Source organism: Curcuma longa, chromosome 11 (assembly GCF_044706935.1).
Source record: "Curcuma longa cultivar G26 ecotype Majalengka, Jawa Barat chromosome 11, ITB_CL_G26_1.1, whole genome shotgun sequence".
Taxonomy (NCBI): Eukaryota; Viridiplantae; Streptophyta; class Magnoliopsida; order Zingiberales; family Zingiberaceae; genus Curcuma; species Curcuma longa.
In genome coordinates this window covers 12,429,772-12,453,971 of record NC_133871.1, presented here as the reverse complement: position 1 = coordinate 12,453,971, position 24,200 = coordinate 12,429,772, and the positions used below count along the sequence as shown (strand labels likewise).

General features: G+C 38.0%; 3 protein-coding genes and 1 pseudogene across 3 annotated transcripts; 2 read left to right on the top strand and 2 right to left on the bottom strand.

Moving 5' to 3' along the window:
• The first annotated feature begins 1,104 nt into the window (after nt 1-1,104).
• Nucleotides 1,105-8,559, top strand: LOC141838496 (zeaxanthin epoxidase, chloroplastic). The gene is made up of 16 exons (XM_074725999.1): nt 1,105-1,592; nt 1,732-1,894; nt 2,168-2,242; nt 2,323-2,423; nt 2,522-2,637; nt 2,880-3,091; nt 3,301-3,392; nt 3,686-3,800; nt 3,934-4,037; nt 6,200-6,245; nt 6,347-6,411; nt 6,486-6,575; nt 6,666-6,720; nt 7,791-7,879; nt 7,961-8,048; nt 8,356-8,559. Exons 1-16 carry the CDS (start codon nt 1,105-1,107, stop codon nt 8,434-8,436), a joined length of 1,980 nt encoding a protein of 659 aa, XP_074582100.1. The 3' UTR covers nt 8,437-8,559.
• Nucleotides 8,560-9,470: 911 nt separating this feature from the next.
• Nucleotides 9,471-12,586, bottom strand: LOC141840882 (triacylglycerol lipase OBL1-like). The gene is made up of 5 exons (XM_074728970.1): nt 12,088-12,586; nt 10,830-11,023; nt 10,705-10,738; nt 10,009-10,625; nt 9,471-9,925 (listed from the first exon to the last, which is right to left on the bottom strand). Exons 1-5 carry the CDS (start codon nt 12,392-12,394, stop codon nt 9,665-9,667), a joined length of 1,413 nt encoding a protein of 470 aa, XP_074585071.1. The 5' UTR covers nt 12,395-12,586; the 3' UTR covers nt 9,471-9,664.
• Nucleotides 12,587-17,434: 4,848 nt separating this feature from the next.
• On the bottom strand, nt 17,435-19,094 carry LOC141841208 (lysM domain-containing GPI-anchored protein LYP6-like). The gene is made up of 5 exons (XM_074729344.1): nt 18,428-19,094; nt 18,187-18,304; nt 17,943-18,104; nt 17,834-17,865; nt 17,435-17,748 (listed from the first exon to the last, which is right to left on the bottom strand). Exons 1-5 carry the CDS (start codon nt 19,092-19,094, stop codon nt 17,435-17,437), a joined length of 1,293 nt encoding a protein of 430 aa, XP_074585445.1.
• Nucleotides 19,095-21,745: 2,651 nt separating this feature from the next.
• On the top strand, nt 21,746-23,525 carry LOC141842161 (putative WRKY transcription factor 9; annotated as a pseudogene).
• The last annotated feature ends 675 nt before the right edge of the window (nt 23,526-24,200 follow it).

Sequence of the window (24,200 nt, the reverse complement as noted above, 5' to 3'; positions counted from 1 at the left end):
CAATCTTACATTTATCAACATAAACCTTTGCTATAGCGTCATTTTTTTCATGATTCTGCTCTTTTCTCTTTTACAGATAGGGTATCATCCACAATTTGAAAACTCCCGCTGTTTGTTCATTGCACGGACGAATGGGGATTTAGAAGATTTCTCATATTGGAAGTGCATAAAAGGTTTCATTAGGAAGAATTACCCTCTGTACGCAGATTCTTTCATTCTTCGGCATTTCCGAAGGCGCAGATACGATTGACGAAATGAACATATAGTTGGCCGGCTTGATTGTGTTGAATCCTAGGTTTATTTGATGTATTTGAAGATGTTATAACTTAAATAAGTGCAGCATTCCTTGTTTTTAGTTATCTGAGAGAGTAAATGATGTATCAATGTAAGTTGCGCTGATTTATTCAATGATGTATCAATGGAAGTTTCGCTGATTTATTTGATGATGCCTTGTGGAGGATCAATCAACACGGCAACACATTGAACTTGGAATGACCTGGTGAAATGTTAAGTCTGTAAGTATCAAAGGTTTAGGTTTGTGGCATTTTGGATAAGGGAAAAAACAAAGATATTCTTGGTGCGTTTATAAAATATTTTAATAGTTAATGTAATAAGCAAAAGTTGGTCAATAGATTTTTTTACTAATAAAAAATGGAAAGTTTTTCTTTAGTGAAAATATTTCCTTTGGAAAAAGATGGGTTCTCATTTTTCTCAACTTATTTATAAGTTAGCAAATCTATTTGTTTGCATGTATTGATTGATTAGGAGACGGACAAACTAGAGTGAATGAATAAAGTGAGCTAGCAAGGTCGATCAACTTAGGTAAGAGACATGCTTGACCTATGTTAGACCTATTTGACTCCCACAACTATTCATGCACTCGAGCAGTGCGAAGAAACGAAATGGACCACAACTAATCATGTGGCAGCAGAATGTTACTTCTCTCAGTCGGCCACACGGCAGCCATCTGCCACGTTGCCCAATCAGGGCACCCCACTCACTCGCCGATCCACCACCACCCGAAATGAATTTCCGCGGTTCCGCCACCACATCTTCACAATAAAATCAATCCCCACCACCTGAGCAACCTTAGCGCAGTTGCCAATGGCACTCCTGTGCGGTGCTCGTCTCCATTCTCCTCCGCTTCCCTTTCCAAAGATCCACCACTCGAACTCCTCCCACAGCTTCTTCTCCGACGCCTCTTCAGGTTCGGCTAGCAGCGGCTGCTGTTGCAAGTCCAGGAGGCGGTGCTCCAGTGCGGTGGCGTCCGCAAGTGGCGCTCCTGTTGCCGTTTCCGCATCGGAGCCGTCGGTTGCGCCGCGGAAGCTGAGGATTCTGATAGCCGGCGGCGGGATCGGGGGGCTGGTGTTTGCGCTGGCGGCGAAGAGGAAAGGGTTCGAGGTGTTGGTGTTCGAGAAGGACGTGAGCGCGATACGAGGGGAGGGGCAGTACAGGGGACCGATCCAGATACAGAGCAATGCTCTGGCGGCGCTGGAGGCCATCGACATGGACGTCGCAGAGGAGGTCATGAAAGCTGGCTGCATCACTGGGGATCGCATCAATGGGTTGGTGGACGGAATCTCCGGGAGCTGGTGCTTCCTCTTCTTTCCTTTCTTGATTCCTTCTTTGATCTGTGCCAACTTCACAAACTACCAAGTTGTTATAACATAATACAAGCCCCAACTTTCTTGGCTTATTTTTGTTGTGTTGGTCCAATATGCTAAAATTCAGGTACGTCAAGTTCGATACGTTTACCCCTGCAGCCGAACGAGGGCTTCCAGTTACCAGAGTCATCAGCCGAATGACTTTGCAACAAATATTAGCCCGCGCTCTTGGTGATGACTTTATTCTAAATGACAGTAATGTGGTAGACTTCGTAGATAACGGGGACAAGGTAGATTGCCATTCCAATTAATGGTTATACTTTGTTTCATGTTTGCCATTCTGATTGTTCAATATGGTTACTACCTGAGGGTGCCAACTATCACAAGTTGCTAAGGCATGTCAAATTTGTTCACAAGGTTTTGAGTTCAAAACCCACCTTCATGAATGCTTGAGGGTTCTCATAGTCATAGCTATCTTTTCTATAAAAAAAATGGTTATTATCATTTTTGAGAAACTACTTATAATAAATGATATAATATAGAGGAATGCTATTTGTCTCCAGGTGACTGTAGTACTTGAGAATGGGCAGCAGTATGAAGGTGATCTTTTGGTTGGAGCTGACGGAATATGGTCAAACGTTAGTTGCTTATTGAGTTTATTTCATCTAATGGTTGATAAGATGATAGATATAAGCATGGTTGGATAAATATTTTTCAGGTACGTAAAGTTCTATTTGGATTCACAGAAGCATCTTATTCAGGCTATACCTGCTACACTGGTATTGCAGACTTTATTCCTCCAGATATTGAAATTGTTGGGTATATTTCTTATTTCTTCAACGATTTTATGATTCCTCAAGATTAACACTAATTTCTAATTTTAGTTGCCTGCCTTTGTTTAATCTTTGTTTATGAAGGTACCGGGTATTTCTAGGGCACAGACAATATTTTGTTTCTTCTGATGTGGGTGCTGGGAAGATGCAATGGTATGCATTTCACAATGAGCCTCCTGGTGGAACTGATGTTCCAAATGGTAGATATTCTGAAGTTGATGTCGCATTTTCCTTTTTCAAATGGAAATGCAGGTGACTTAACAATACATATTATCAATTGAGATGAAATTGACAAATGCAAAAGTGAAATGTGAATCACATAAGCGTGGATGTGGATTCTATAGTGTTTAGCATGGAATTTTGAGTGGTCAATGAATAAATAGGAAAATTAGGAAATTTCTTTACTTTCTATTTTTAGCATCTTGCGTATCTTCTTTTGCAGGTAAAAGGAAAAGACTTCTTAAAATATTTGATGGCTGGTGTGACAATGTTATGGATTTACTAGAAGCAACCGATGAGGAAGCAATTCTTCGTCGTGACATATATGATCGAACACCAATTATGAATTGGGGAAAAGGTCGTGTGACATTGCTTGGTGATTCAGTCCATGCAATGCAACCAAATATGGGTCAAGGTGGTTGCATGGCCATTGAGGTGCTTTTTCATTCTGTTACTTTAATCATGCAGTAACCCGTCTTGTCCTTTCCTAAGATGATAAGATACTTCGCCGTGGGTACTAGTTTTAGCATGTGAACATGAAAATGTCCAAGAATTTTCATAATCTGTTGTGTGTAGATAGAAAGTTCATGTCACGTCTTTCTTATGGATCTTAAATTTAATGACTTAAATCTATCATTTTGTAGGATAGTTATGAACTTGCTCTAGAACTTGAAAAATCCTGGAACCATAGTGTTAAAACTGGGCAGCCAATGGATATCATATCTCCTCTAAAGCGGTAAGTTGGAAAGGCACTTATACATTTTATTGCACATTATATCGATTAATTGGATTAACTTAATGTTGCAACATGTTTTAAATGCTTTACTTATTCTGTTGCATTTGATTACTGGAAAGTTACTTCTCATTGATGCATATGCTAGGTACTCTCTCTTTCTTAGCCTGGGTATATATCTGTTCACAGTTCCCTAGTTTGTGTAGTGTCACATTAAAATACCAGTGCTTGTTGACATACTGATAAACTTGTTACTTTACTTTGCATGAGTTAACTCGTTTGGTTGTTGCTCTAAGTTATGAGGAAGAAAGAAGACTCCGAGTTGCTGTCATATATGGAATGGCACGAATGGCAGCAAACATGGCCTGCACTTACAGGCCCTACCTGGGCGTAGGACTAGGACCCTTATCGGTACGGACACCATACTTGTAGCCTCTTGATTTATCTTAATTCTGAAAACTCGACCTTGAATTCCACAACAATTTCCCCTTATTGTCTTTTTTTTCTCCAAAGTATTTTTTTATTAATAAAAATGGTTTTGTAGTTTTTGGCCAAGTTTCGGATTCCTCATCCTGGAAGAGTTGGTGGGAGTTTTTTCATAAAACTTGCAATGCCGCTAATGCTTAATTGGGTTCTTGGAGGAAATAGGTACAATTTGTGATATCCCACTTTTGTCTGTTATTATTCAAATGCACCATTTTGAATCTCTTTTTTTTTGGACGATCACTTGTATCTTCAAGTTACATAGTAAAATGACTTTTACACCTATAAGCCTCCCCACACCTATGGAGAACAATATCCTGGAACTTAGAATGAAATTTTATTATATATCTAACTTTTTGTTAAAATACAAAATCATAAAACAAAAATTATGACCATTTCTCTAGACTATACATCCACAAACATCAATTCAATGGGTATTCTATTCTATGCAATATACCACTACATATAATTGGCTTAACGAAAAATTCAGAATAGCAATAGGGCATATGCCAGATCTATAGTCAGATACAAATTTGTCATGCGTCGAGTGAGTTCTTCTTGGTAGGCACACAATTAAAATCGGCATGGCCTTGTTCCCAGCTAATGAACTATGCTGTGAATATGCTAGAGAACAACTGCAATACGTCCTCACACAATGTCATCAAACACAATAATGATAGTAACAAAATCTGTAAATTAGTAAAACTATAGTAAGTCTATAACAAAACTTCTCCCTTACATACGAAGTACAAAGTGTGAATTAAACCAACAGAAAACTGAAAGCGTCTTGCAAAACTCCAATCCTAATTGTAGTGATGTCTCAAAACAATGACACTAGCTAGCTTAATGCTAGGTCTTTGGCTAATCAATAGATGAGAACTAACTAAAGATTTTCAATAATACTGTTATTGGTATAAGAGTCTCCAAGAATAAGGACAAAAATAATAAATGAGCAAAGGGAATGTAGTGCACCATCTCCCAAGTTTATTCATATACAAGTATGAAACTCTATCATGAATCTCTATATACACCTATATATATGGGCACATGTTCAATAAAAAAGTTGGACTGATCACCTAAATAGCCCCGAAGCCTGCTTCAATGTAAAGATGGAATTTTGGTCTCTCATCAAAGTCAATAGCTTAACAATCGCAGACCTGTAGTATCTCCAACCATGTGATCCCTGACTAGCTAGCATCCAAGTATCATAGTCCACCAGAATCTCTAAGGTCATGTGGTCACAAGTTGAGTATTAGCAAATATCATAATCTCCACATTCCCTGCTGCTCATGAAAGTTGTGATCCATAATTAGGCATAGGCATAAGGAACACGTGCTCTAAAATATCCCCAATTTGATCATTGTTGATCATGTAATAACTCCAACACAAAATTTAATGACTTTTGATATTACATCATCCACTTTCAATATCGATATCTATCTCCCAACGACATGTATTCACAGTTCCAATTCCTCTCCATACCATAAGCACACCATGATGGTATCAATCATTCATGCTTTGCCTTTGCAGCACTTTGATAAGTAAAGGTCTTATTGCTACACTAAGTTCCACCCTGATGTCATGGTGCATAATGAATTGCTCTGGCTTGATGCTTAATCATGTCACAGTTGCTCGAAATGACTAACCTCAGAGTTTAGCACAAATCTCATCCTCTACAATTACCTAGCTTTGCAGTGTATGCCCCATGCACTGTGAGTATTCAAGTATGATTAACACTCATCTACATATGCAAAGCCTTAGGAGCACACAAGCAACTCAATGACAACATATACGCTATAACGATAGAATGGTACCTCACCTACATCACATTACTAAAAACAAGTCCCACTCATGGTCTTGAAGTTGTTAGGCAAACACTATCTCACTTCCTTACACATTTTACACAAGCCTCATTTCGGAGCAAAGGCTCTCACTGAAGAATCATCATGGCACGATGTCAAATTAACAATGTAAGTATGTAACCAAACACATCATTCTCTTCATGTCAAACTAAAAATAAGCCCTAACTTATGGTGTTAGGATGCACACTATCCCCGTGCCTAAAGAAAGAGGCACACAAATCATCCATAACCTTGCTTCTCAAATCTTGACAGTAGATCTCCTACAACCCTTTTTCTCAAATCTCAAAAGAAGATCTCCCTTCTAATTCTTTAGTATCCACAATGGGTTCAAAGTGTTGAAATGATTAAAACACTTTAGGTAGCCATATTAGTAAACATTTTACCTTGAGTGACTCAAAGCTAATGCAAAACGATAGTGAAGATTAGAAATTTTCTCAAGTTTATCTGTTTATGTTGCTTTTGCAGCTCAAAACTTGCAGGAAGACCATTAAGCTGCCGTTTGTCAGACAAGGTAGGTAGAAGAAATTGAGATATGGAGCAAATCTCTGAATTGTGAGGTTCAGCTTGAGCATGAAAGTGCTACCCCAATATATTACATGATCACTTTTGCAGGCAAGTGATCAGTTAAAAAGATGGTTTGAAGATGATGATGAAATGGAAAGAGCTATGGGTGGAGAGTATGTATTCTTGTGTTGTCACTGAAATTTATAATTGTTTCCAACATACTCGGCTTATGTGTTGTAATATTTAGGTGGTATCTTTTCCCTACATCAATTGGAGACGGTGACCCATTAAAACCTATCCATTTGGTCAAAGGCGTGCATAGACAATTAGTAATTGGGTAATTTCCACTCATTATTTCTGTTACAAATTTTCATTAATCTTGATTCTTGTGTCCAAGTTATCATAACAATATTATATGAATTGGCAGAAGTCAGGTGCCTGCTGATAAACAAAGGGGATCAATTGTGATTAATTCACCACAGGTTGGCCAGTGAATTCTTATCAAAATTCGCTGGATCTTTAAATAATTGTGTGATTGCTTAGTTCATAATCTGACTGCAAATAGTTCTCATGGTTGTGGGTATCATTGATATGCAAATTAATTAGCTCCTTTCGATAATAATGAAATAAATTCTTTCACTTGATTAACAAATTATTGTTTTCTTTTTAATTTGTCTGATGGAATTTTTTCATCATATGCTAAAATATTACAGTTTAAAATGTAATAATGCATGTTCAACAACTTAGAAAGTTTTACATACTGGCTTTTGATTGAACACAAGGTTAAAAACATTTTACAGGAATAATTTTGTTCTCAAATTGATTAGTTCACAGTGATTTTTAAAATCTTTTTAATTATAGAACAATTACTCTGATCCTCCACAAAGTGTTGTTTAGTGACTGGGCTAGCTTAGGAACGTAGTCATAATATCATCTGGAAAAAATATTTTATTAATTTAGGTCAATCAATTGCAAAAGTTCATGGATGGTGTCATATATTTTTATGGTTTTCTTCTCACTATTTTTTTAATAATGTATCTGGAAGCAAACTCCATTTCAACAAATGTGGGATTTAAACCCAGAACCTTGAAAATATAAAGACTTTACCAACTTAATCATTAGATTTGATTCGTAGATCATTTGTCCCAGAATCTTAACCTATGAAGAAAGGCTCCAATCTACATTTGTTGCCATTTACACTCTTCTTTTATGATTGGAATGTTAATGCAAACATATCCAGAGGCGTTGAGAAAGCTTTGCGATATCAGGTGTCTACCAGAAATTCCTGAGATAAGGGTTCATCATTCTTGCTTGCTGAACAAGAACTGGATGCTATCCTTCTTGTAATTGAGACCATGAAAAATGATTGTGTGCTGTTTAGGATTTCTAATAACTGTATTATTGAACAATTCAACTCTTGCAACATCTATCTAGATAAATCTGTGACACCTACACAGTGAATTGTGGACTAATGAAGGGAGTGAAGTAGTATAGGTTAGAGAACTAATTCTTGCCTAGTGGTTTGGTTTCATGAGTTATTAACTTCTTGCAGGTAGCTGAGGAACATGTACTTATAACTTGCAAAGACAATGTCTTCTTTTTGACTGATTTGCAGAGCCAATATGGCACCTGGATTACTGAGTAAGTGAAAAAAAAAAAAGACTCATTTTTTTTTTACTTTTGTTAGAAAGAAGAATTAATTATTTTCTCTGTCAAATGCAGTAAAGAATGGAAACGGTATCGTGTGCCTCCAAATTTTCCTGTACGTATACACCCATATGATGTCATTGAGCTCGGCAATGATAAAAAGGTGGTTGATCTTTCTTCGCATATTTTAGATTCACAGCTCTGTATGTCCATGTTCATTAGAATCGACATTAATTAGTATTTACAAAAGCTACTAGTCAAATTCATATTCTACTATATCGTTTGCCTATTAAAGTAGAGCAGTATTTCAACCATATAAGAAAACATTTGTTTAATTCTTATTATAGACATATATCAAAATAGTAGTCAACAAATATCAAGAAAATTTTGATTTCTGTTCTTGTAACGGTGGTCACATATCCATTTTATTGCAGCATAAAAATATATACTTTTTTTATATGTTTCATCAGGTTACTCTTAGGGTGAAGGTAATGAAGAGGCTTCCAAAAACACATACCAACGGAGAACAGCCAATCCTGCAAGCTGCATGATGATCTCCGGTTATGCTCCCTGTCCATAGTTCATGCACAGCAGCCATAGCAAATGGTGCGATGTATTACAGTTTTTTTATTTGAAGTCTCAAAGATATACATTACATGGTTTTGTTGCACTTAGCAACTTCTATCATTCAAGTTCAAATGAGAGAGAAATTAATTCAGAAGGGAACGCAGATTCTGTTCCCTTTATATGTCATCCTTCTATGCATCTCTTTTCCATTAACACGGTTTCTGTATAGATAGGCACTTGTAGTATTATTCTCTTTTTGGTGAGTGAAGATATATTAACTTTGTTACCCAGTCTAAAATTGCTACATATGCTACACCTATTTCTACTTGCAAGAATTTTTCTTGAATGGAAAGACAATCCTAAATGTTGACCACAAAGTAATGTGTTGTTCGTGCTTTTCAATTTATTTAAATGATACATGAAAAATTTTCGTGGAACTTGATCAATCACTTTTGAGGTCGTATCAATTACTTTCAAAATTATCAGACATGGAACTCAAATTTAACGTTTGTTCATCAAGCATTCATAAATTCATTTCTAACCGTTTATGCCCGGCTAACTATATAATAATGGGTATTTCTAGATGTTGAAATTTTTTCAGAATACAAAACAAAAAGATTTTTTTTTAAAAAAAAAAATACAGTTTTGTACAAAGCTTACAAAATTTCGGAGAAAGATTTATTATATACCATCTTACCTTTACAAGAAAATTTTGATTAATGACGAAACTTAATTTTATTATTAATTAATCACCGAAATAATATTAACTATCAAAATTTATTTTTCTCCATAAGAAACAAACTACGGGACCCACCTCATCCATGAGAAGGGAGCCTGGACCTGGTCATGGCATGATTTTTCTCGCAATGCAATTGCTTCTGTCTTCTTCAATTACCAGAAGTAGCAATATGACATCATGCAGTATTCTATAAATAAACTAACAAAAATCTAAAAAAGTATAAAGAAAAACAATCAATCTTTCGCCGACGATCATAATTACTAAATCGACGACCATCTCTTTAATTGTTTTTCTCATTCTGCAATCAATGTGGGTTTTAAAAAAAAAAATTGCGTCTCAAGTTTCTCGTAACTAATCCAGTTACCAAATCAATAGACTCATTATTACTAGTCCATACGTGAAGCCCATACGATTCATTTGAAAAGGAATCCTTTAACTCGTAGAATCTCCACACAAGAAGATCTAGAAGTTCATTACTCTGAAGTCGCATTAACAGCAACTGCTATAGTTCCCAATCTCGTGCAGTTGTCGTAGTCTTGAGGGGAGTGCGGCGGCAAGCCAGGAAACACCAGCGCAAACAACCTAATAAACCTCAAGAACCACCCTTCCTCGAATTCTGGCCCTTCAACGTACCCAATCAGGAAGCTTCGTAGAAGCTCCCACAACGTATTCAGGTACTTGGGAATCACCTCCAACACAGAGAAATAGTTCTTGTTTGGTTCCTCCTTCATCTCCTGCATGCGTACGCCAAGCACGCATACACCCACAAATGATGAATTGTTCGTGACTTTTAGGTAAACTCTGCGAATTATATTACCTTTCCTCTGTAGAGACTGTTGAAGTAGATGCACGTCCCGAAGTGCTTGAACAAGAGAGCAGAGTCGTCGTAGGGCACTCTTGGCACAATGTCGTTGCAGTAAACATACCTGAAGTACCTGTTCTTGGGCTCATTCAAGCGTTGCACCATGAACTCCCCAAACTTCTCATCTCCCACCCGCGGCTGCCCAAACGTGTACACTCCCTGTAGCCTGTCCAGTAGCCACTCCTCCTCGTGCAGCGCCAAGATGGCCGGAAACAGTATCGCCAGTGCTCCGCCAAGGCTGTGCCCGGTGACCAAGAACTTTGCCTCGGCCCTGCTGCGTAACACCTGCTTAAGCTTCTCCCTCAAGGCGTAGTATGCGTAGGGCTGTGTTTCGTCGCTCTGGTTCAGGTCCACAGGCCACCCGAGCTGCGATTGCAGGCCCAACGCCTTCATGAAGCCACGATGGACCTTGCCGACGTTTGGAATCTCATACCATGAGAAATCAACGTCGGTGGACCATTGAGCGGCGTCGAATGGCTCAGTTCCTCGAAAGGAAATCACAATAAGCTCAGCGCCATTGGCTGTTTTGTCGCTGAACATGTATGCTTGTGTGCTATACTGTTTTTCAAAGTCTGCCATCACATTCAGTAAGTTCTAATACAAAAACTTATTGTTTAGAATGTTATGTAAGGAAATTTCAGTCTTAATTACCGTTCCAAAAGTTGTAGAATCCCAAAAATTCCTTCTGCATTATTGAATCATTCAAAGATGTGAGTTCAACATTGGCTAAGCACTAACTGTGATCGATGAGATAATCAATTTCACGTAGGACTTACTTCCCACTTATTTAGGACTATGCTTCTTATGGAGAGTTCATTTTCATAAGCTAATTTTGCGGCCATTATGGATAGTGCTGCCAAATACTTGTCATCACTTGGTGCGATGCTCTTGTCCAATTCAATTCTGGTGTCAATAAGTCCAATACATGATCTATAAGTGGATGACTTCTTTTCCGGAAAAACCATTTTCCCTAGGAAAAAGACAATATTAATAATGCTATTTAGAAGCTATATGTGGAAACTGAATCCAAAAAGTTGAACATATATCATTAATTAGTTTCAAGTTTTGGCCACAAGTGAGCCAATAATAGAAAGAAATTCACACCACAACCTTGTGTTGTAACACAACCAACTACATTGATACATTGCGAGAGTAATAGCTTAGTATCACAACTTCACATCAATATAATTTACAAATGACTTATAAAATGATAAGGCATCGTACGTAGATAATTTATAGAGTAACCTTACTGTCATGATCCACTAAATAAGATCTAGTCTCTCGTCGTACCAATTCATTTATTTACATTAAGGTCAGCTAATATATGCATACATAGAAATGTAAAATTTAATAATGTTACATGTTAGGGCTGATTCCTCTATCTAGCTTAGAATAATTGGCTACTTTGGCTTCTTAATGTTACTTTATTTATCTGTTTAATTGGCTCACTAATCGCTATTTATTTTAACCAATATTTTTATCTGTTCCATATGTTGCAAAGTGTGCACTTGACAACGTTAATCGACTGTAGTTTGTGTCTGTTTCAGGATTTATTTTCATTTTTTTTGGAAGAAATAATTTTATCTAGCTATTTACGTTTAATTTGACTATTTTTTTCTTAAAGTCTGAAATAAAAACAAATAAGCTAAAAGAATTAAGGCAAAGGAGATATAATAAATATATAATAAATATACCAGTTTTATTATATAATTGCTATTGCTAAGCAAACTTGATAAGAACAATCGACCTAGCAGCTGACTCATGTAATTAAGTCGTCTGACAACACGAGGCTTATAAAAAAATAGAAAATGAACTGTCATATGACAATAACAATAATAATAATGCCATTAACTGATAGAAAAATATTCATCTTAACAATTAGGAATCGATCTAAGTAGAATAGTATTCCATCCAACCAGATCTTCAATATGGCATAATTTTGATCAGAAACGAGTTGTAAAATCCAAGAAAATTTTCGAAATATATACTGAAGAAATGTCATTTAATTTTCATTCGTTTAATTAGTATACTGACCTGTGAAGAGATTCCACAAGAGGGAGAGGAAGCCATCGTTGACCATGAGAAGGTTTAGCCAGAACTCAATCGCCAGTCCCAGCCGCGCCATTGGCCTCCTGGAGAAGAGGAGGATCTTCTGCAAGAGAAGAGAGACGAAGACGGCCCACCTGCGCTTTGCCTCGCCGATCTCGGTGTCAATGGGGCAGTCGACCGACTGGTTGTCGGAGACTCTGGCCGAGAGCAGGAGCCGGAGGAGATCAGAAACTCCAGCCTTGTCGGGCCTCAGCACCAGGTAGTCGGTGAAGCCATCCACCTCGGAGGCCATGGAGATCAAGGCGATTGGCCCTGTTTTGTTTCGAGATGGGGGAAGAATTGAGCAACGACGGCCGAGGCTTGTGGGTACAGTATGTGATGATGCAATTGACGGAGTGATTAATATTGGGAGGAAGATGGGCGTGCTCAAGTTCAGGCTCGCTCAGGCGCAGGCACAGGCACAGGCACAGGCACAGGCACAGGCACAGGCAGGCGCAGTCTTGAACGGCACGCGTAACTGAAAGCTTGTCTGGGTTGTTAATAACAACTTGTTGAATTTCTTGGACGGAATGGCAATGGTTGCTTGTGGTCATGGGTTTGAGCTTGTCATGGGTTGTTGTGGGACTCATTTAAACGTTTTTCAACTATCTCGTTAACGTCGAACGGATATCGATTATCCTACCAGCTGTAAAAAATAATTAAAAAATTTTTTAATCCTCCTACATCACTAACAATGCGCATAAGATATTTTTAGTGGGATGACTAATTAAAGATGGGATGACTAATCGATATCTGATGGGAGATTTCCATGTTTATTTTCATCAAGCCCTACATGCTTCTATTGCATCTAAGATCTAATTATGCACAGTGAAAGCTTTCAAGTTTATGCAGTTTTCCAATAAAATAACATATCCTTTTTGAAGGAGAAATTTCATCCAACTAATAGTCATGGAATACATATATCGGATCCTAAACCCTAAACCCTACTGCATCATTGTTCTGACTAAATATCGTAGATGATGAAATCATCAATCAATGAATGATTTAATATACACATTCTTAGGAGATCGTCAATGAAGAGGATGAGAAGAGCCTACAACGTATTTCAATAGAGGGTTAAATTGATGCCAAAAAATTTTGACAAGTCATTCTGATACATTGCTTGAGATATGAAAAAATAGAGCAGGAAAAAAAAGCAAGTGAGAGCTTGATGAAGCCAAAAAAGAGAGTGTGTGCGTGCTTAAAATTCAAACATTTTGCACGTACCTTCTCTAAGATTTATATAACTGTCAAAGAGCATCTCTATGTTAGAGTCAATGAAGGGACCAGATCCGACAGCCGTTAGCTGGCTCTCCATTCGCTAAGCTCCAAATGTTTAAAGGAAGACATCTAGGAGACCAGATCTGACAACCACAAAACTGTTTCTCCATTCATCCGATGTCACATGTTCTGAAACATCCGCAGTTGTTGTTAGTAGGCCAATGTAAAATGTAGGCCTAATCTATGGGTGAGAATTGAAATCGATGTGGAGTGGCCTTGAAGATAAACAAAGTCGACGATTAAGATTGAGACAAGAGAGGATGTCAGTGACTAAAGCCGAGGCAGAGGTGATATCAAGATCTGAGACTCTATTACGTCCAGGGAAACGGTCGTCCGAAAAAATTTTGGCAGCATCTCCCCTGTAACAATTCAACTTTCCTGAATACATGGTGGTATAAAAGGCCCACACAACCAATACTAATACAGCACACATGAATAAACTACTAACTACAACATTGAAGGTCAACACGGCCACAAACACATATCCACCATATGCACACAATACTACATAACTACGCAAATCGCAAAACACTACGATAGTACTCGCAAAAAGCTACGATAAAACTCCATAATCTATAATAACAGAAATACCGCAATGGAAAACTATCAAGTTCGTACGAAGTTAAACATAAGTTCAAAACTAGCGTCCAAACATGATCCACAGTACTACGAAATAAAATGACAAGTAGTACCAACATATAAGTATGAATAAAAACCCAAAAAGAATAAGACAACGCGACTCCTCCTGCTGTGACATAGGGCAGTCTGGCAGATCTCCAAGCTTCAAATGACATCCTTACCAATTACCTGGGGAGAAAACAAGGAGAACCCCAGGGTCTGGGTAGTGAGTATACAATACTCAGTAGTATAAACAAGAAAAGTGCACAACATAAAAATATCTAAGCAAATAACAAGATATCATACGAGATCAATAACTACATACAATAACAGATATTATACAACCATATAATAACAAGCGAGATAGCCACTGACATGTAACAACTAGTCCAATGATCATAAATGTAGAAGACAACTACCAACAATGTATGCACATATGTAATGCATGGTCACTGTCTGCACTCGCCACCCCCAGACACTCACCCAGTGCAGTAAACTGAGACGCACGATAGGAAAACCACACTCGCTCCAATAACAAACCACTATTAAATAAGTGGGGAGCGGGCGAGATCAGGAGGGCTATATAACCAGTCTTGGTTGCACCCAACTTAGCACAATAATTGCTCTCACTCTTGTGTCACTATCATACAGTGACAAGTGAGACCAACAACAACAATAATGATCAACACATCTACTCCTATCATGTATGTGACATGATGCTCAACCCCAGTAGGGCAACTACCACTACTCATGCATAATAGACAGTTAATCATGTGAGGTATCAACAAATCGTACAATGGTATTGAACAACAAGTACTATGCTAATCACAATAATACAACATCAACACAGGTCAACAGCAAGAATCTATAACAATGTATCATATCAAGATCAATAACTAAAATAGCAAGATTATCAACAGAGAATTAACAGCAAAAATAATTATTTACTTACAAACAGTCATGTGTTGACCAAGCACAGGAGTACCCACTTGATGTGATGAACGTCGATCAAGAACTCCTCCTGTGTAACAGGATCAATCGTCAAGGTCCGATAAACCCCTTGCAATCACGCTCCTCTTCTGCATTGATCACCGCCGTCAGGGAGAAGAGGAAGAAGACCCAGAATCCTCCCCTCCCATCTAGGGTTTGCTAAAATACCTCATATCTTACAGATGCAGACCGAGATATTTTGGCTAAATTACTGAGACTGAAATGTCTTGGTCGAGTTGTTGAGGCTATGATATATTGGCCAAGTTGTTGAGGCTGGGATATCATAATTGAGTTATCGAGGTTGGGAATTGGGATATTTGAGCCGAGTTACCAAGATGTTTTTATCGAGTTGTTGTTGAGGTAGGATGTCTTAGTCGAATTACCGAGGCCGAGATGTCTTAGCCGAGTTATCGAGATTGGAATGTCCTGACAGATGTCTTAGAATGAGTGTATCAAGCATATTTAACTAAACTCGAGTCCCTTCTAGATCAAGTCAGATTCCCTTCGATCACATTTGATCTCTCTTTTGATTGACAATTTAGTACGATTATTGATCACACGGGACATGTGGCATCCGTAGGTCCCACCACATCAATCATGAACATTTGATGGCCTATCTCAAGTGGATGTATAATAATCAACTTAGCCCCATGGTCACCAAGTAAACAAAGTTTATGGCGGGCCAGGCGTGCATGAATGGCCAAGCGACAAAGTCCATGATGGGCACCAGCACAAGTGCCATTGACTAGGCAAAACAATCTTCCATAGCCTTATTGATCATAGTGGTCCAGGATTTCACCAAAACTATGCAAAATCTCGATATATAGCCATTGTGTCAAGTGTAGCAATCCATGGGGAAGAATATGGTAGCTTGACAAACCTTGCCTTCTTGATCCTTCTTCAACTCTTCTGATCCTTCTTCAACCCCATGACCATTTGTGAGGAGGTAAATCGAGAAACTGCACTCATCTATTTTAATAATTTTATTTCATCGTAATTAATTCAACTATAGTGTCACCACTTATGGATCACATAAATGACGACGAATACACCTTTAGTGAGCTGCTCGACAACACACGATCATATGCTTCACTGCTTGAGTTTAAGGTGATATGCATCATAGGAGCAAAGTCACACTACATCTATACATATATTATAGAATTAGTCCAAATATCTCTAATATAAATGTTGTACTTATTTGAAGATCAATCTTAACATAATATTATTCTCCAATTAATCCATACTATATATAATTAGGATTATAAATGAGCAAAATATTTATGAACAAAATTGATACTCAATTCGATAAGCTCATTGAATTTCATTCAATATAAAAAGTATATATAAAATAAATAAAGCTAGACTTGTTAATTTTTATAAAGAAAGCTTCTAAATAATTCATAAACTATTTTTACTTATTATAAACTAGTATTCAATTAGAATATAATATGTTTGCGTGTGTGAATACTATTTATATCTATTATTGTTTTAATATCTTAAAATTTTAATATAATGGTTTAATAGAATTAATTATATGATCAATTATTTTGCTATTTGAATTCAGTAACATAACCGCTTGAGTTCGTCATGACTCAAGTGTTTAAAAAATAAGACTAAATAAGCTTGATAAGATAAATAATAATAATAACTTAAAATTAAACAGGTCATTTATAGCTTTAGCATGAGTTCAAATATATAAACAAGACACTTAAACAGGATTTATTATAATAGTTAATTTTTAAACTTGAATTATGTGTGTTGGACAATATATGAACATTGTGAAATTTATGTTGCCGCAGCTATATTTCTCAACTTAAGATATACTCGTAAGAAATTTTTATAAAATTTAAAACAAAATTATATTAAGTGCAGACCCTTTAACATTATATTATGCTCACTTCAGTAAAAGGTAGAATACATCATCTCAACGGTCTCACGTGATCACCTCGCGATTATCTATGAGAAGGTAAATTGAAAAGTTACAATTGACCATGACGAAAAAGGACATTATTTCAATTTCATCAAGATTCGACTTTTGTACATCATAATCAACTCAACTTTGTCTCATAGACCAGTACTATACTATGCTCACACACATAAGCATTAAGCAATGATGAATTAACGCTGCTCTATATTTTTTTCCTTCAGCATCTCACTTTTTGCTGGCAGATGCGTTTAATTTCCGTAGTAAAGAATAAGCTTCGTTTAGATGAGATCGATGGAATATTTAAAGCGAGTAGAGCATAAGCTTTGGAAGCGACAGACTATAAAAAAATTATTGATCGATCAGCAATTAAAGAGAAATATGCTTCCAAACTAATAATTTTAGCATTGCCTCGATCTACCAAACCACAAACTTCACAAGCGACAAGGCAAAAATATCGAAAAATGATTGTAAAATCTACTAATACAACAAAATCGGCGTGTCAGTGAATGGAAGGGCAAAAGCTAAGCTGAGAGCCGAGCAAAATATGAGAATTGCTTCCTTGCGATTCATGGAACTCACAGAACCACCCACCACAGCGGTTGCATCAGGACCAGTTGCCGGAGAAACGCCAGGAAGAGCGAATTCCCCCGACACCGGAGACTTCGGCGACGGCTTCGGCGTAGGCAAAGCGCCACCTGCCTCCGGTGGCAGTGGCAGTGGCGTTGGAGCAAGAAACAGATCGCGCATCAGTGTCGTTGGCGGCGGTGTCAATGAGGGCAGCTGAGGTTGCACTGCAGCATATGTGGAAACCACCCAGTTATACAAACTAGCAGATCTACTGTGCCAGAAACGAAGCAGCGCAGCTTAAAAAATTACCAGGGCAACGAGGTTGAAGCGACTTAGTCAATCTGCAAGATGAACTAAATTAGCACTTCAATTTAATTTGTTACAGCATTGAAACAGTCCTTAATTGACTGATGCTTACTTAGTGACTATCGATCCGTTTACAAAACCACTATAGTTACAGGATGTGACATTGCAGCCAGCTCCTGTAGATTTGGTGGTGATGTTTCCCGCTATAAGGTTGCTGCTTCTGCATTGCATGCTTGAACACGACACTGACAGAGAAGCTGGTGTGCAGTACAAACTGCAAGGACAGGGGAAGTTACTTTGATCGATGAAATGTGGGCACAACAGTTGCAAAAGAGGCACAGATTTGAAATGTTTACTTGAGGTTTCCTGGTCCGCAGCTGCATTGCACACAATTATCAGCAGTTATGGCGTAAGTGCCATTTGCCACAATCATACCAAAATCTGAGGCGTAGTTCGGGAATCTCGATGGGCAAGCTACAATGACAAAGATTAATGAAGTATTAATCTTCGTGAAATTATAGAAGACAGAGCTTTGATGGACGCAGTCATGCTTCGAAGTAGTGGAGTGCAGAGCTATATGTGTATGTGTTTATATACCTGGCAAGGGGATGACCAGCACATCGCCGGGATTGATCGCGGTCATGCTTCCTAACGCGTTAACATTCATGATATCGGTGACGGTGGTGGAGTACATGGCGGCGATGCTGGGGACGCTGTCCCCTGCTCTGACGGCGTACGAGAGGTAAACCGCCGGGAGAAAGTTGTCGGACAAGTTGAAGCAGGCGCATGGCAGCGGCACGACGAGCGTCCGTCCCACTTCGAGCGCCTCCGGGTCTGGGATGCCGTTGGCCTCCCTGATCTGGTCCGGCGTCGCGAGGCCACCGAAGACGGAGCCTGCGATGGAGGCGAGGGTGTCTCCTGGGCGAGTGCGGTAGCGCGCGGCGAGGGAGCGGCGGATGCCTTCGGCGCAGGAGCAGCGGGTGGGGACGCGGAGGAGGAGGCCGGCCGGCAGGATGCGGTCGGCTACGTCGGGGACGGAGGGGTCGAAGGCATTGGAGGCGAGCACTGCGAGGGGGTCGACGTGGAAGAGGGCGGCCACCTCGGAGAGCTTGAGGTCGGCGTAGAGGGTGTAGCCGAGGAGGGCGTGGCAGGAGTCGGAGCCGGAGCAGGGCTCGATGGTTGACTTGGAGACAGCGGCGGTGATGGAGAGGAGACAGATGAGCAGCTGGAAGTGGTGATAGCAAGCGGAATTCTCCTTCTCCATGGATTGGTGGGAATTTGGAGATGCTTTGCTTGGTGGATGGAGCAACTGGAGGGAGGGAAGGGAATGGAGGGGAAAGGAAAAGAGAGAAGAAAGGAAAAGGTCGTAGAGTAACGGTCAGCAAAGAGGTGTAGGAGATTCTGTTCTTGTGATTTTATTTATTTTTAAAATTCTTTAAAAGGAGAGAAAGTATGAGACAGCATGGAATGTGGGCTCTACTTGGCAACTAAAGCAAAGGTTTTAGATTTTTTTTCCTTCCCTATGGTCATAAAGATTTATATTAAATATAAAATAATTTTTAAAATATATCTCTTATGTTTTATTTACGACGGGAGTAATAAAATTTAACTAATATTATTATATGAAATTATTTTCTTATCTTAAAACAAAAGTGATAAAAAAATTTTAAATAGTTAATTATTATTATTATTATATAAATTTAATTTCAACTCGTAGCTTAACTTTTAACTAAAAGTTTTTTAATTTGATTTATTTGGTAATTGGTAGTAAAAGAAGATTGTATTACTTATATTAAATAAATATACAACATCTAAAACATTAATTATTGGAGGACTATTTGTTATTACAATCCAAGTCTAAACATCAAACAAAAAGAGGCTTATATAGAGAGGCCCAATGCAGATATTGGGCCAAGAGGGATCTTGAGCATACAATTTTTCTCAAAAAAAAAAACGAAAAGAAAAGAAACATTGTGGCTTGTTATGCTAATTGAATTGCATCACACAGCTAACTGAAACAGGTGGAGTTTCTTTTAAGGATAAAGGTTATTGAGTAGGTAGGTTTATTTATCTATGTGAAGTTGTGAACTTGCAACCTCATCAACACCAACTATATTAATTATATATATTAACACGTGCAAATTCATATACAATTTGCCACTCACAAATAATATGAAATGGCTTCAAGTAACCACTCTACTTAGTTTAAATGTTATATATATATATATAGTTTTCTTGCCTGCATAATTATGTGCGAGTACTTAATGTTAATTTCATTTCCTTTAAAATTTAAACCTTTAAAAAATTAATATTAGATGCTACTGGATACTTACGGATGGATGTGTAGAATAATATTTCGCTATATATATATAGACAGAAAATTATTACTCTACTCATTCATCTATGGGTGATCCATAGACACTTATTGTTATATATATTTTTTAATTCTCATTTCTTTTACATGAGAATTGAAAATCAGATTTGGATAATATTATCTTTAAATTCTAAAATCCTACACCTTAAAACACTAAATCCTAAAAAAATTGTAAAAAAACATTAATTTTATATGAGACTCCATAATTTCTACTTAGAAATTGAAGTAGTGTATTTGTTTTTAATTTTATATGAAACTCGATCATTTTTCCTGAATTTCATGGTAGGGCACTTGGCTTAATTACCATGCAGCACTTGGTAGTTGGTTCCACATGACTAGTTTGATGGTAAATCTTCTCGGCTACCCTTTTCACATCGGGACACGAATGAAAACTAAAACTTCTAAGGACTTTAAACTAACTTTAATTTGTCATAGAGATTTAGGGTATGAGTATCAAAGATGTCATAGACAATATTTCCAATTCAAGGTAGAACAAAGAGTACTTGTGAGTGAAATTAATGTATATCAGTTTTTTATCTTTGTATATTTAATATAGATTTTATTAACATAAACGTCTTTTACAATCTTAATTATTGATAGCACTAATAGAGAAAAAAATAATTACCCTTGAATTTCTTTTACCAAAATAAATTTTATTTAATAATTTACTAATTAAATACTAAAAATACTAGTTAACTAAGTTTTAATTGATAATTATAATTATTTATTGGGCAAAATAAACTTTATTGAGTAAATTATTGAATATCCTGTGCGCTAGTGTGTGCACGCATCATAAAAGCATCCAAGCATCAAATCAGTTTTGGATATCCGAAATAGAAACATTTTATTATTATTTTTACTTACGACTAAGTTATTTGAGATTTTTTTTCTTTAGAATTCAAGGTTATAGAGTTATAATATTAAGCACAAAAGAATTTTTAAAATGAAAAAATTTAGATACTCATAAGGTATGTAGTTATTATCCCACACTCTTTATATCCTACATATTCAATGAACAATTAAATTTTTTTATTTAATATTATAATTCAACTTTTAAATCTTAAAAATAAAATCCTACAAGGACTAGAGAATGCATTGACTAATACCAAAACCTCAATCCAAGGTTAGACTTTTTAGATTTAGTGGCTACCCACACCAATGATTATATCCCAATTAATAAATGCAAACCCACGGCCAAAGAAGTAGCTAGCCAAATCGCCGCTTAACTCTTGTAAACAAGTACAACAATAATAGTTTTAAAGCAAGAAATATCATCATCAAGGTACAGGGCATAGGGCATCCTGGTAAGCCTTTTGGATTTTGTTTGGTTTTGGTGAAGATAGCGACGTTAGCCCTCAAACTAGAAATTTATCAACGGATGGTGGTTCCGTACAATTATTTATGATTTAAAAAAATTAAGGCAGCGTGTGAGATTTCCTTCCTTCTTCTTACTATACTCTTTAAGAAGTACTGAAAATTAGGCGTCTATCAACTACAAGATCACGCCAACCTTGAAGAAGAAGAGATCAGGCAAGAGGATAATGCATAAAGATATCTCCTTGGACATAGCAGATGAGTCGTCGTGCCTCCGCGATCGACAAAAAGAAGAAGAGGATGATTGTAGTCGTCGTAGACACCAAGCAGCGCAACAAAAGGCGAAAAGGTATGAAAGTTTTGATGAAAAGAAGCAGCAGTTGGGCTCAGGAATAGACGACGACGACCATGCTATCGATGACGAGGTGAGAGTTTAATAAACTTTTTGCATCTCTCCAAACCTGTTTCTCATGAAAGCTTTTTATGATCTTGCAGTTGGGGATTTTGCGAGAGAAAAAGGAGAGGATGAAGGCGGAGAACAAGCTTCTGCGAGAGGTGATCCAGCGGACCTTCAACGATTTCCAAGCGTTGCGGACGAAGCTGGCAGGAATTCAGCAACAAAATCATCAAGAGGCATTAAAATTTTCTATATAAAGGGCTTCATATATATATAATTGGCAGCTGAGCTTAGATTTTGAAGTTTGATATTGGCAATCACTAAATTTAGGAGCACCAAGTTTCTCTTTCTCTTGGAGTGGAGAACAGCTTCCGGGAACAGAAGAAGTCATCGGGCGAGAGCAAAGAAATCAAACACTTCGGCGATGACAAGGAATTGCGTTTATCTTTGAGCTTGCAAACCTACGCGAACCACGACGAACGATAACAACAACAACGATGTCAGTGAATTGAGAGAAATAGAGACAGAAGGTCAGAAGAAGGGCAAGGAGTTGTCCCAAGTCACACACCAAAGCATCAACCCTCCCACTAGGAAAGCTAGGGTTTCCATCAGAGCTAGATGCCAAGGCCCTACCGTAAGTGATTAAGCTCCTTAGCATACACAAAAAAAATTATAGATTTTTATATCGAATGGTTACTTATTTAATCAGTAGAGTACTTGTAGATAAACGACGGCTGCCAATGGAGGAAATACGGGCAGAAGACGGCGAAAGGGAATCCGTGCCCTAGGGCTTACTACCGATGCACCGTCGCGCCGGGATGCCCAGTTAGGAAGCAGGTAGTTGAGGAAGGGGATGTATATATAGCTTTAGATTTTAACTAAAAAAGGATGGCGCGCAACTTGGTTCTGTATGTTTTTGAAAGCACAGGTACAGAGGTGCATGGAGGACATGTCGATACTGGTGGCGACCTACGATGGAACACACAACCACGCCGTCCCCGTCGGCGCCGCTGCCCTGGCTTTCACCTTGGCCCCCTCGGCTGCTCGCTTCATGTTAGCAAACGACAAGACTACTCTACCACCCTCCTGCTTGAGCCCTTATTACTCGGAACGCCCAGATTGTTCCTCCACCATCAGCAGCTTTGTCAACCCAAGCAGCTATTCCGGTATCTTAGCCGGTGCGACGGGAGTCCATGAGAGGCAACTTAGTCAGCTAGCATCATCCCAACTTCGAGTTCCTTCCAGTATTAGGTCCCCATGGGCCATGCCCTCCCTCTCAAACAATTATATCCCTCGTTTTGGTGGTGGAGATCCTTGGTTGTCGAGTAAGGATGAACGATCCATAGCAGAAAATGCTAGTGATGAGATTGCTGCACGCTCCAAGCTCATGACCGTCGCAGTAGCAGCAGCCGTTAGCTCATTCATCGACCAGGACAGTGGTGGAGGGGCACAAGGATGGGGAGAGCAGTCCCAGTAAGAGCACTGTGAGCTAGCAAGCTAAGTAGAAGAGCTTCAGGAGTCTCAGTCATCTCGATAGAGATCCGAATTAATTGGTTGCTCTATATTTCTTTTGCTTATGTTGTTGTTGTTGTTGTTTCATGTGGAGTTATGTATATATAGGTTGTTTCTTTTTTTCCATTTAGTATGTAAACAAATTTGAGCATATGTAAGCTTAAATGATCGATCATTAGTTTCCTTCGTCTAGAAGTTTGACACTGCATGCTCGTAGAGTGACGTTTAGCTATTTCTCATTTGTATCAATGAAAAATTCAACATTGTACAAAGGACCAGTGACGTTGGAAATCTTCTTTTATTGGTGTAGCTGTTAATCAGATCTGGTTGTGTTTAATCAATAGTGATTAAGTTTCACTAATGAATGCTTGCATGTAGTTAATTAGTCTACAATAGCATGTTAGGATTATATATATATAAGGGCTTTGTTTTCACTAGTTTCCGGCATGCAGTACGTACACTGAAGTTTAAAAATCGTTTCATGAAGGAAACCTTAATCATACAGTATTGAAAGTTTGTGTGTTTGCATTAATTACTTAGTTATTAATTAGCTATACTAATTAAGTAGTTGGTAGCCACCATTTGGTTTTGTCTACATATAGAGTTCAATAAATTTGAACATCAACTTAAAAAGACAACAAAGTCTATGTTACGTTAGAAACCTTTCTAAGCAAACTGAGAGAAAACATGTTACGGGATCAATCATGGATGAATGTCAAAGATATGTCTAGCTAGTAGCTAGTTGAAAGTACATTTAACCAACGCATATATCA